This window comes from Ovis canadensis, chromosome X (genome assembly GCF_042477335.2).
Source record: "Ovis canadensis isolate MfBH-ARS-UI-01 breed Bighorn chromosome X, ARS-UI_OviCan_v2, whole genome shotgun sequence".
In the NCBI taxonomy this organism is placed as follows: domain Eukaryota; kingdom Metazoa; phylum Chordata; class Mammalia; order Artiodactyla; family Bovidae; genus Ovis; species Ovis canadensis.
In genome coordinates, this window is record NC_091727.1 from 88,429,239 (window position 1) to 88,442,787 (window position 13,549).

The 13,549-nt window shown below is 40.3% G+C and overlaps 1 protein-coding gene across 3 annotated transcripts in view; it reads right to left on the reverse strand.

Annotated features, from left to right (window-relative positions):
* AFF2 (ALF transcription elongation factor 2) overlaps positions 1–13,549 on the reverse strand; it is a 538,570-nt gene that overhangs the window by 192,299 nt on the left and 332,722 nt on the right. For all 3 annotated transcript variants that reach the window (XM_070290609.1, XM_070290611.1, XM_070290610.1), the window contains exon 4: positions 11,563–11,607. In XM_070290609.1, the coding sequence (XP_070146710.1) occupies positions 11,563–11,607 (45 nt within the window). The remainder of the gene's footprint in view (positions 1–11,562; positions 11,608–13,549) is intronic.

Genomic DNA, 13,549 nt, shown 5'->3' on the forward strand with positions numbered 1-13,549 from the left:
GTGATGCTTTCTAAGGCCCATTTGACTTCACATTCCAGGATGTCTGGCTCTAGATTAGTGATCACATAATCATGATTATCTGGGTAGTGAAGATCTTTTTTGTACAGTTCTTCTGTGTATTCTTGCCACCTCTTCTTAATATCATCTGCTTCTGTTAGGTCCAGACCATTTCTGTCCTTTATCGAGCCCATCTTTGCATGAAATATTCCCTTAGTATCTCTAATTTTCTTGAAGAGATCTCTAGTCTTTCCCATTCTGTTCTTTTCCTCTATTTCTTTGCATTGATCGCTGAAGAAGGCTTTCTTATCTCTTCTTGCTATTCTTTGGAACTCTGCATTCAGATGCTTATATCTTTCCTTTTCTCCTTGGCTTTTTGCTTCTCTTCTTTTCACAGCTATTTGTAAGGCCTCCCCAGACGGCCATTTTGCTTTTTTGCGTTTCTTTTCCATGGGGATGGTCTTGATTCCTGTCTCCTGTACAATGTCACGAACCTCACTCCATAGTTCATCAGGCACTCTATCTATCAGATCTAGACCCTTAAATCTATTTCTCACTTCCACTGTATAATTATAAGGGATTTGATTTAGGTCATACCTGAATGATCTAGCGGTTTTCCCTACTTTCTTCAATTTAAGTCTGAATTTGGTAATAAGGAGTTCATGATCTGAGCCACAGTCAGCTCCTGGTCTTGTTTTTGCTGACTGTATAGAGCTTCTCCATCTTTGGCTGCAAAGAATATAATCAATCTAATTTCGGTAAAAGCAAGGGAGTTCCAGAAAAATATCTATTTCTGCTTTATTGACTATTCCAAAGCCTTGACTGTGTGGATCACAATAAACTGTAGAAAATTCTGAAAGAGATGGGAATACCAGACCACCTAACCTGCCTCTTGAGAAATCTGTATGCAGATCAGGAAGCAACTGTTAGAACTGGACATGGAACAACAGACTGGTTCCAAATAGGAAAAGGAGTACGTCAAGGCTGTATATTGTCACCCTACTTATTAATTTATATGCAGAATACATCATGAGAAATGCTGGACTGGAAGAAACACAAGCTGGAATCAAGATTGCTGGGAGACATATCAATAACCTCAGATATGCAGATGACACCACCCTTATGGCAGAAAGTGAAGAGGAACTAAAAAGCCTCTTGATGAAAGTGAAAGAGGAGAGTGAAAAAGTTGGCTTAAAGCTCAACATTCAGGAAACGAAGATCATGGCATCCCTTCCCATCACTTCATGGGAAATAGATGGGGAAACAGTGGAAACAGTGTCAAACTTCATCTTTTCAGGCTCCAAAATCACTGCAGATGGTGATTGCAGCCATGAAATTAAAAGACGCTTACTCCTTGGAAGGAAAGCTATGACTAAGCTAGATAGCATATTCAAAAGCAGAGACATTACTTTGCCGACTAAGGTCCATCTAGTCAAGGCTACGGTTTTTCCAGTAGTCATGTATGGATGTGAGAGTTGGACTGTGGCGAAGGCTGAGCGCTGAAGAATTGATGCTTTTGAACCGTGGTGTTGGAGAAGACTCTTGAGAGTCCCTTGGACGGCAAGGAGATCCAACCAGTCCAATCTGAAGGAGATCAGCCCTGGGATTTCTTTGGAAGGAATGATGCTAAAGCTGAAGCTCCAGTGCTTTGGCCACCTCATGAGAAGTGTTGACTCATTGGAAAAGACTTTGATGCTGGGAGGGATTGGGGGCACAAGGAGAAGGGGCCGACAGAGGATGAGGTGGCTGGATGGCATCACTGACTCGATGGACGTGAGTCTGAGTCAACTCCCAGAGTTGGTGATGGACAGGGAGGCCTGGCGTGCTGCGATTCATGGGGTCACAAAGAGTCAGACACGACTTAGCAACTGAACTGAACTGAGAAAAGCCAAATATATTTATAATCTGGCCCTTTATAGGAAAACTCCCCTTTACAGGAAATCCCTGCTCTAGATGCTTGTCCTCAGTTAATACATTTTTATATAGCAGTATATGTTACTGCTAAACTTTTTCTGGTCCAAGAACATTGGTGGACTCAAGTAAATTACTATATAGTTATACTTCTATGAAATTTCATTCTATTAGAATTAGTCCATCTGGTAAGCTTTTTTCCTAAATTTGACCCATAACATTATCAGCAATCTCACCTAGCTTCATTGTTATCCACTGGGTCAGGGTCTGAATCCTCTAATAATCACTTAAAATCTACTCTTTCAGCCCTCTATCTTCATGGTGAAAGGCAGAATACAAAACAGTTAACAACATGGATCCTGAAGCCAGAATGCTTGGGTTTAGATCTTACTAGTTAGCTGTTGAAAAGTCATTTACGCCCAAAGTACTTCCATTTCATTATGTATATGGTGAGGGGGGGGGGCGGGGGTGCTGATAACAGTATTTGTTCATTGGTATGATTTTTATATGTTACTGTATGTAAAATCCTTAGAACAGTGCCAGGTACCAAAAAAAAAAAAAAAGACCTGTTATTTATCTGCTTGATATTATTACTAGTGTGCACATTCCATTCAGACCAACCTGAGTTCCAATCTTGTTTCATCTGTTTAGTAGCTACATGATTATGTGATCTGGAGCAATTTATTCAACTTCTTTGAGGCCTCAAGGCTGCCCTTGACCCATTAATCAGTGGTCTCTGAATAATGAGCTAAACCCTGCTGGAGAAAAATCACACAATCTACAAATTGGAGCCTGTATAAATTTTGTCTTCAGGATCACCTGGATCCTTGAGGTTGCCTCATAATGAATCATTTAGCTAGCTCTCACTCTCCCTTTCAATGACTATTTCAACCCTCCAATCTCCTCAAACTTCTGAACTTTCCCCTGACTGCCTCCTACCCCTGCCAGCTTATCAGGAGACGGGCTGGAAATGAAAAATGTAAAAATTCTCCCACAGTTACTTCTAATATTTATATTTTATGTGTTTTTAATCTTTCATGCATTTGGAAATAATATTGCTGTATGGTGTGAGGAAAGGATTTAAGATTAAGGTTGAGAGAATAAAGATGTTAGAATATCATTTTCCTATTCAGAATGGTATGAATTTTCCTATTCATTCATTTAATTATTCTTTGGTATCTCTCCTAGTACTTAGTGTGTTCCTATAACTCTGGCATATTTCTTGTAAATGAACACATAAGATATAAATGAAGTATTTTTGCCCTTTATTTCTTAGAGTTAGCTGTGTGCTATGTCACTTCAGTTATGTCTGACTCTTTGTGGCCCCATGGACTGTAGTCAGCCAGGCTCCTCTGTCCATGGGATTCTCCAGGTAAGAATACTGGAGTGGGTTGTCATGCCCTTCTCCAGGGGATCTTCATGACCCAGGGATTAAACTCACGTTTCCTAAATCTCCTACACTGGCAGGCAAGTTCTTTACCAACAGTGCCACTTGGTTGCTTTACATATAAAGATGATTTCTATATATTTATTTTGCATACTGAAACTGTGCAAAATTGTATTGTTCATAACAATAGTTTTGGTTCTCTTGGGGTTTTCAGGAAAATAATATGTATATAATCTACAAATAATCATTTTACACATTCTCTCCTATTTTAATACCCCTTATTTCTTTAGTTTGTTTAATCACCTTGGCAAACCTCCAGAACAATATTAAATAATAAGGATAATAAAGAATATCTAGTCTTTTTCTTAACTATAATGGGAATGTCTCCAGACTTTCTCCGTGAAATGTGACACTAGATTTTCAGTTGAGATGGATATATTTTATCATATTAATGATATTTCCATCTATTTCTATCTATCAAGTATAAGTGTTGAGTTTTGTCAAGTATCTTTTAGCATCCACTGGTACATATCCTTTAAAACACTATCTGATTCTCTTTGTTAATATTTCATTAAAGAAATTTGCATCAAGATTCACAAATGATATCATTCTGTAATTTTCTTTTTTATATGCTGTTTTTGTCAGATTTTGGTATCAATATTACGTATTAGTTTAGCTTTTCTAAGAAAAATACTTTGCAAATGTTTCTTAGTCTATGTTCTGGAACAGCTGGGCCACATTATACCTTAATGGTTTGGTTGAATTTCCCTATGAAATCTGGGAGAGATGATTTGATTTCAGTAATGGGCAGGATTAGTCTCCATCTCATTGATAGTGATAACTCTATTTAGATTTTCTCTCTTTTGAAGTCAATTTCAGTCGCTTATTATTATATTTCACTAGAAAAATCATCCATCTCATCTAGATGCTCACAGTTATTTGTACATAGGTGAGTAAATTGTTATTCATGATTATTTAATTTTCTCTGTATCTGGGAGATTATTTTTCTTTATCCTGCCTTGTTTCATGTTTTGTGCTTTTGATATTTTTTTTTCTTGATGAGGATACCAAATTATTTATTGCTGTTTCTCTTTTTTAGGGAAAAATACAGATCTTAAGTGTGCTAATTTTAATAATTTTCTGTTCGTAATCCATTACTTTGTAGTTCTTTATTTATGTACTTTCAAAATAGCATCTTTAAGCTCTTGTATCACTGCTGTGGCTCTTGTCTTTTAGATAAAACTGCTTCATTTTCAAACAGTTCATGCTACTTTACTGGTCACAGCTTCAATCTGTCCTGTAGCAACATTTTTTCTGCTACATAGTTTTGCGTAGCTCTATTCTGAAGATCAGCCCTGGGATTTCTTTGGAGGGAATGATGCTAAAGCTGAAACTCCAGTGCTTCGGCCAACTCATGTGAAGAGTTGACTCATTGGAAAAGACTCTGATGCTGGGAGGGATTGGGGGCAGGAGGAGAAGGGGACGACCCAGGATGAGATGGCTGGATGGCATCACTGACTCGATGGACGTGAGTCTGATGAACTCCAGGAGTTGGTGATGGACAGGGAGGCCTGGCGTGCTGCGATTGATGGGGTCGCAGAGTTGGACACGACTGAGAGACTGAACTGAACTGAACTGTACTGATTCTTTTTTGATTATTAGTAATTTTTTTTAGAGACAGGCATTCTTCTTGGGTCAGTTATTTGCAGGATGTGTTTATGGAAGTGGGGGCCATAGTTTAATACCAGACTAGCAGGCATTCACTTCTGAATTCCAGGATGTGTGACCAAGTGCTTGGGCTTTTACTTCTGCCTTATCATGAGACATCAGCTCTGTAGGCTGCTCTCCAGCAGCATCTGGCTCTTCCACCTTTTCTCAGCAACAAAATGCTTTCCACAAATGTGGATTAATCCTGTAACTTCTCATTCAATTTTGCCTTTCCTACTTCTCAAAATCTGCATGTCTCAGAGTTGGTCCACAAAACTTCCCATCACAAACCTTTAAGCCCACTCCCATTATTGCAATCTCATTTTTGTCTTCTGTGGTGTGCCACTGAAGATCAGTGCCTCATCATCTATGCCCCAGATCTAGGACCATGGAATCATCTCTTGGATTCTTCTCTGTTTGATCTTTACAAAATTGTGACTTTGGCTTATGGATGTCTTCTAGTTAGAGCAATTATGGAGTTTACATTTCTTTTTCTCATTCTCCATAATACTTTTTGGTGATCAAAAAGAGAGTGGAGCAAATCATGCTTGATGCTTTCACTACAACTCTAAGATGCCTATCAAACTGATTTTGAGAGGCTAGTTTCTCCATGCATTTTTCAGAGACGCTGGTTTTACCTTTACACAGATGCAAACAGAGTGGTTAACCTTTTTGCATTATAATAGTTTTCCCAACCCAATCCCACTAACACAGCTAGGACAAAAAGACTGGTTCTTAAACAACAGTTGGAAGCTATTACTTCTTTCAGATAAGCCTAGACTGCTTTTTGGCAAACTAATACATCATTTCATTACCATCCCAGTACATCCCAGATAGAGAAAGCAGGTGTAAATTCTACATGTGGCTTAAATTCTCACCTGCTTTCATTCAATTCAATAGAAAATAATAAATCACCATATTCAGAAAAGAAACAGGTTGACAGAAAATAGGCTTAGTTTTATACCATACCCCAAATATATACAAACTCGTATATTTACTCAGCTATTTTAAAGGGCCTACTCTTGCTCACTCCCTGGACAGCTAAATGCTCAATTGCTAAGTTACTGGTATTTGACATCATCTCTTCCCTGACATGTCCAGGGTTTGACAGGTTCCCATGATTCACTGGGCCAGTCACCTCGTTACTCATGTTACTCATTTACCCAACAACGTCTGGATAATCATTTAAAATTCACATCATAGACTAGCTGCAAACCCTCAGATTCCACATGAAAATATTTGTTCTGCTTGACGGGCTCTAAGAGCATTTGGAAGCCCACTGGATGGCTTACCTATATTGTTCACATAATAGTTGTTATAATTAAATTTATCATCTTTCTTCTGGGTTGGTTTGTATATAAGAAAAGAAAATAATGGGTAATATCTCTTATGGGCCAATTTGGTTCCATGAATAGCTCACCTCACACATGCATAGTATGTATTAAGTCCATTAGTGCTTTGAATTAGCTTCAGAAAAGGTAATACTCCACATAATTTACCCAGTCAAGGGCATTTTCACCTGCTGACAAATTTACATATTTCCCAATGTCATTAGGTAAGAGCTAGTCATCAGAATAGCAGAGGTGCAATCAGTAGTTAGTTCATTTATTTGACTTCATCAATGTTAACACTAATTATAGTCTAAATTATATTTAGCAATTGTTGTCTTTCTTAGACAGAAAACTACATTACTATTTCAAGAAACTATAATTTTGAAAGTCCACAGCAGAATAGGATAGATGCTTTTCGAATCATCCTGGAAGGATTAGTATTTAAGATGGCTATATAGAAAATCGTTTGCATGATTCCAATTTGAATATTATTTATACATTAATTTGACAGGATATAAAATCAATTGCCTAATTATTGGTTAAATTTATCGAAGAAATTCTACTGAAAGGTGCTTGATTATGCTGCATAGTTATGATAATATAATCAAATTTCCTTTCAGACATAATTGTCTGACCAATTTTGCTTCCAGATCCAATTTTCCCCCTCACTCTTGAGATGGGCTTTTTCACTGTTTCCCCTTTAAAAGTAAAAAAACAGCAAGGACTGTACATGGTCATCCTGTAATATTTGGTAAGTCCTTTCCACGCTAAAACTGTGTACTTAAACACAGTTTAATAATATACTTGACAATATACTTACTTAATAAGCAGAACTGCAATAACTTAGAATGCTGTAAACACAGATCATGCTGCAATCAAAAAGAGGTGCCCATGTCGGTGTTTACAAACCTGATCCATATGGCAGGAAGAGATTTGTAAGATGCTACAGTTTATCAAATCAAGTTCCCTAAATCCTAGCTAGCAAATTCAGCATCCCTCATAAACAGTGAATTACCCATACAGATGTTTGCTTATGAAATTATCAACTATGGAAGGTACTCTGCTAGGAAACACAATCTGTTCGGCGTCATATTGAAGAGAAGCGCTGTATCTGCATTTTTGACTCTTGAAAGGATGTAATTGATAGTCTGTTGATATTTTTAAGTAAATTCTTGCTAAGAACAAATAAATCATACCATTGCAGAACAAATAATCATTGAGCATGCATCCTCAGCTAGTAGCATTTAGTACATGCTGCTCTCCTTGGCTTAACTCTACCAGAAATGATTACTCTAGGACCCATAAAACCCTGCAGAGCTAGAAAAGAAGCTGCTGCTGCCACCCAGATTATTACATATGAGCAGCTTAGGAATCTCATATGATAAATGAATTGTAACTGCAGAACGCCATCACTAGGGCCAGAGTTGTTATTATTTTTCATTTCTGTTTGTACTCAAGGGTAGCTTGACTCTAAAGAGAAAATGACATGCTGATGGAAACAGGTACGCAGGCTTGACTGCACTGCACAGACTGCTGCCTTCAAGTTTCTGATCTGTAAAATTTATAATAAGCAATAATATACTTGACAAGAAGCACAGCCATCTGAATTTTCACAGCTTGTCTGATGGGAGAAGGGCAGGTGGCAGGAAAGGGCAGGTGGTGGGAAAGGTGTTGTGGGCTGGTGTATTCTGGTTTGTTGGAGAAACTATGTGGAATTATTTTGGCATAATTCAATGTGTACGAATTAAGGAAGCACTAGAAGCTGAAATGAACTGTTGGTTGATGCCATTTTAATGTCAATCATAAAGTAGACCAGAGCTTATGAAATAAGGGTGGGTTCAGGTAAGCCAACAGGAACAGAAAGCAGAAGGAATGGACAGCATGAGGGTCACTGAAGCCAGTTGTTTTCCCTGTGAACAAATTACTCAACTTCTCTTGGTATCTATAATAAGCAACTAATAACACAATCTTTCAGCTTTGTTGCGAAAAGTAAATGACATGAGGTACTTAAGAACTCTAAATGCATAAAGTGGCACAATACTATTAATATTTTTAATTAGTAGCAGTAATTTGTTATTGCTACGGTTGTATTATCTGAAATGAGATTTGAAAATATTCAAAATGGTCGGAAGAAAGAACTCATTTCTAAGACTGGCTCGAATTACGTTAGTTTGCTGAGATCCCCAGTTAAGAGTTGCTGGAAGTAAGTCGGCCAAGCCACCCAGGCCATTTGTTTTGAATCCAGAGCTTCTCATCGTAGGTTTGTCACAGGGCAGTGGACAGTTAAGTGCAAAGTGAAGACCACATTCTCCTTCTGCTTCTGCCATATTCTAGCCTTACCCACAGAGGCAGGTCATGTATAACCTCTCTGGGCCCCAGTTTCCTGAAATAATTAGGGACTACCGTGTTTCCTGTGATCAAAATAAGAGAATGAGGTTCAAGTACTCTAAAATGCAGTCACGTGCTAGGACACAAGGTCACCATATCAGGGCGAGTGGGCCCTGGAAGACTAGGCAACATGGGTTCTGGGTAGAATGAGAAGCTGCCCCAGTGTGGTAAGAGAAGGGGGAAAGTGGGTCTGAAGGCGAGAAATGGTGAGAGGAACCTTCAAAGGAAGCCCACGAGTTTGAATTTGAACAGAGTTTTGAAAAGGGGGGTGGGGTGCCAAAATCCAATACCTTAGGCTAAAGTATTTCCATTGCCTGAGTACTGAGGGGCTGAGAGCAGGGAGAGGCCAGTTGTGTCGCACTTGGTTAGTTAAAGACTGACCCAGTGTGAGATGAAGTGGCTTGGCCTGACGGGCTGTAGAGGGTAAAAAGGGGGAGTCAAGGAGGTGGGGAAATTAGGTGAGTGGACGGACGCGCAGTCTCCACATCACACACATCAATAGTGTGCACACTTTACAGACTCTTTCGTGGTGGGAGGAGGGCGGTGGGGAGGATAAGGAATGATGCCCTGTTTCCCAAACGAGGAAAGTGAAAAGCCCTACAGTTAGGAAGTGATATCATGTCAGGAGCAAGTGGAGGCAAGATCTTACCTGGAGCTAGTATGCCTTCCTCCACAGAGCCCCCTTCACTGAGAAAGAGAGAGCGTGACCTCACTCTGGACTCTGCTTAAGTGGAAAAGCATTGAGGGGGTCAGAGAGAAGAGGAGAGACAGAGAAAAGTTACCTCCCCACCCTCGCTAGAAGGAGGCAGATGGGGAACAAGGTGACCACCAGACTTACTGTGGAATTGTCCACAGGGCTCCAAGGCCTGCAAACAGGCATGTGAACTTGCCAGAACAAAAAATGTTCAGTAAGCACTCTGTGTGCCATGTAATGTGGTTTATAAAAATTTAAGAATAAGCCATAAAATCTGAGATATAAACTTCAGAAAGCTGATTTTCATTCCAAGCATGGGGATGGAAATATGTCATTCTTCAATAAAGGAAAGCCTACTCATTAATGGTATTGTCAATAAAACAAAACAAAACAAAAAAGCCCCCCAGAATTCTATACAATCTATAGCCCTTCAAAAAAAAAAAAAGCCATTTCTCTAGATTCTCTTCCAAGAACAACAGAAAGTCTTTTGTTACTTTCTTAAAGGGTGCTATCTTTTATGAGCTTATTAAGGCAACTACTTTTCTTTCAGTGTTTAAGTGACATTTTGTTGTTTCTCTAAGTGGCTCTTCCAGCAGACTGGAGTTGCCAGGCTCCGCCAGGTGTCCAGCTGTCTTTCCTAGCTCAGTCACTGTATGGGCCACCTAGGCACCAGAGCTGGGCTGCTCTGAAGTGGAGAATTTCAACTGTCACAAATGAAGTGGTGATTGTGAAATGGGTCTGACATTCTTTGGGAAGTTCAGAAAAGACCATGGCCTTAATTTGGAAAAGTGAGACTCTTGTAGGAATTAAAGGGAGAGGTTTATTTCAGCATCACCTTTTTTTAAAAAAGGCAGGTGGCCAGGACCCTCACAGTCTGGTATATTGGGTACATCAGAGACATCTACACCTGAGGCAGGGAGCAAGTGGCTGGGTTCCCAGGGTGCATCACACTGTGGATTTCACAGCAGCTGTCCACGTTCCCTGCCCCCCGACCCAGATCCTAGGGACAAATGCCATCAGACTCTTCTCTTTAACAGTCAACAACAACGATCGATCTTGGGCTGAAAAAAGGCGCACGAATATTCACAGTAGGGGAAATCAGATGGCCAGTCAGCTAGATGACAAACAGGTTTCTGCTCTTTTTATTCCTTTGGGTGTATTTCCACAGGGTTTGCTTCCAGCACTAAGGCACTTAGCAGGGGGTGTGTCAGGGGAGCAGAGGGGACTTGGGTAAGTGACTAAAGGGGATGCAGCATTTTCACTGGCACAGAGGTTGTTTTCTTTCCTCAATGGAAAGCCGGCACAGTTTTCTCTGGGCTACACTGACCATTTCTCATAATAAGGAGGATTTATATACAGCTAGACAGCTTATAAGGGAATTAGGACAGGCATTATTGTCCTCTTTTACAGACAAGGAAGGGAGATTCAAAAAGATGAAGTTATCTGTCCAAATCACAGAAGTGACAACTGCTGGAGACAGAACTCAGTCCACAACTCCGATTCTTCATCACCTTAAGATGCCAGCAGCCAGAGATGGGAGGGAAATGCATACTTCTGCCTTGGCTTTGGTTTTTCCTTTTGGTTTAATTACGTATTTTGGGAGAGGTCTTTCGCAGCTCTGTGCTGCCTCCATGCCATTCTCATGAACCAAGTCACTCCCATGAGGAACATTTCCCACGACTTGCCATCATTCTCAACTCTCTCCTCATCTCCTCCCCTCCCTCCACCCCGCCACATCTCATCCATTCATTGTAGGCCATGATCTCCATGACCCGGTCCCATCAACGATGTAACGTGGGGCAGCAATGAGGCTGACCTGAGATCCCAGAGAACAAAAAGGCAAAGGTTGCGGGTAGGATGCTTGAATAAGGAACACTTCCCAAAGGAGGTGGGAAGTCTCTGTTCAAGACCTCAAAAGAAAGAGCCAGAATGATGCAAGAAGGGAGCAGATCAGGAGACTAGCTTGACTAGAGAGGGAGAAGAGGTGAGAAATGAGACAGGAGATGTAAACAGAAGAGTCTTGAAGTGGAATGCAAGGATTTCCCCATCATGACACTCCTGGAAACAGAAGAGGAATTACTTTAAGCAGCTTAAGCAGATATATTACTTCATTATTCAAAGGCAGAGAAATAGAGGTTTAAACTCACCCGCAAGATTTCTTCAACACAGCTTGGGTCACTGGGAAGGCTTACCTAAAACAAAATAAGCAAACAAAGAAAAGAAAATGAAGCATAATCTAGTTATTCTCAGCAAAGCAGATAGTATAATATTTTACCCTGTGGGAAAAATTGTAAAGAAAGTAAATATAGCAGTAGATGTGGATTTTCCTCCCTAGTAAATACAATATCAGCAAATGGCCAATTTTGTTTTCCTTTAATGAAGCAGTAAGACCACAGTGCAAGATGAGGAGACAGTCTTGTTCTGTCACCAATTTGCTCTGAGATGTGGAGCCATCCTCCCCCATCACCTGGGCTTCTTTTTTTCATCCTTCCAAAGAAAGAGCTCACCTTCCTGGTCCTTGAGGCCTCTTCCACTCTCTGACATAGTAGTTTACCATATTATTCATAACCACAGATTTGTAAAAGAGGACACCTATATGAAACAGTTTTGTGACTAAATTAAGTCCCCTTTTAATTCAGGAGTCCAATCAGATGCCTACAATTCTTGTCCAAAACACTAAGGCCAAACTCTTGTGTAAATTGCACGCTTGCCCTGGCACGTAGAATCTCACAAATATCCACACTGAATGCCATGGGCTTTTTTTTTTCTCAGTGTGACTCACACCTTTCTAATCAATCAAAATTCAACCAACTAACAGAACTGTACTGAGGACTTACTCCGCGTCTGGCACATGCATTTTCCTCTAGGAGCTCCATAGTTGGTGAAAGCAAGAAGTCAAATGCTAAAGAGTGACATCAAATCAATTAGCTGGGCATGATGAGGGAGCTGGGAGGGGGACCACTACTTAGAGGAAGGCCTACGGGGCATGCTGTCACCTGTGCAGGTACAGGCATTCCCCCAAACCTTCCGAACTCTCTCCTTCACACCATTACCCCCTCCAGGTTGGCAATTTGATCACCTCCAATTCCCTCCAGTTCCAGTAGGGAGAACATTTGGTCTCTTTCATTCATTGCCTTGGGAGGTAAAAGGCCAGTCCTGTAAAGAGAGCACTGCCACAGGGGCTACAGGTTCCAGGTCTCTCACAAGGACAAGTAAGTCCCAATCCTCTAGTTACTCTGATAGATTCAGGTCTAAATACAACTATATTTGGGGAAATGGGGGAGAGAATATGGCATCAGTTGCCCTCAATCTTAAAAAAATACAATTATCAGTCGTATTAAATAAGCATAACAATCACTCCTGCACATGCTGATACATTCATTTCAACCAGTGTGCATTCTTCTTCTTCTTCTTCTTTTTTTTTTTTCCTTCTTCTCCATATAAAAGTTGCTGTTCTAAGCACCAGAAAATCCCTAGTGGGAATTAGAGAGTCACCAGCAATGACGGGGCCATCTAGCCTGAGTCAACTGGTATCGTTCCAGTGTACATGTGTTATCCTGGTGTCCCATTTCATCCTCAAAAATGTCCTGATTTGGATGATAAATTATATAGTCATCATTCCAAGAACACAAATACTTGAGTACTGAGTGGAAAGAACAGTAGAAGGAAAGGCTGACAAACTGGCCAGGCAGACATTGTAAAGAACTTTAAATACAGATTTTTGATAAGCAACCACAGGTGGTTTGATCTAGCAGAGTTGATTCATTCATTCATTCAACAAATCTTTTTTTAAGGGTCAGGCACTGAGCCACCAGGCTCGTGTTCGACAAAGATGCAATGGGAAGAGGCAAAAGGAGACACAGTTCCTCCCCTCGTGGAGTTTGCAGACTCAGGAGGAAGGGAGGTGTGAAGAATCGCAGTTAACAGACCATTATAAACAGTCCTGCAAAATGAAATGTTCTGTGTCCAAATAAGTGTAGACCAACGTCCCTCTTGGCAATCCATGATGCAGATTAAAGGCTCTGAGATATCTATCAAATCAGTTTAAGGCAGCATATTCCCAACTTTCTTGACATTGAATTGTTGGGGTTTTAGTTCTCTCTCTCTCTCTCTCTCTCTTTTTCAATTAACAAT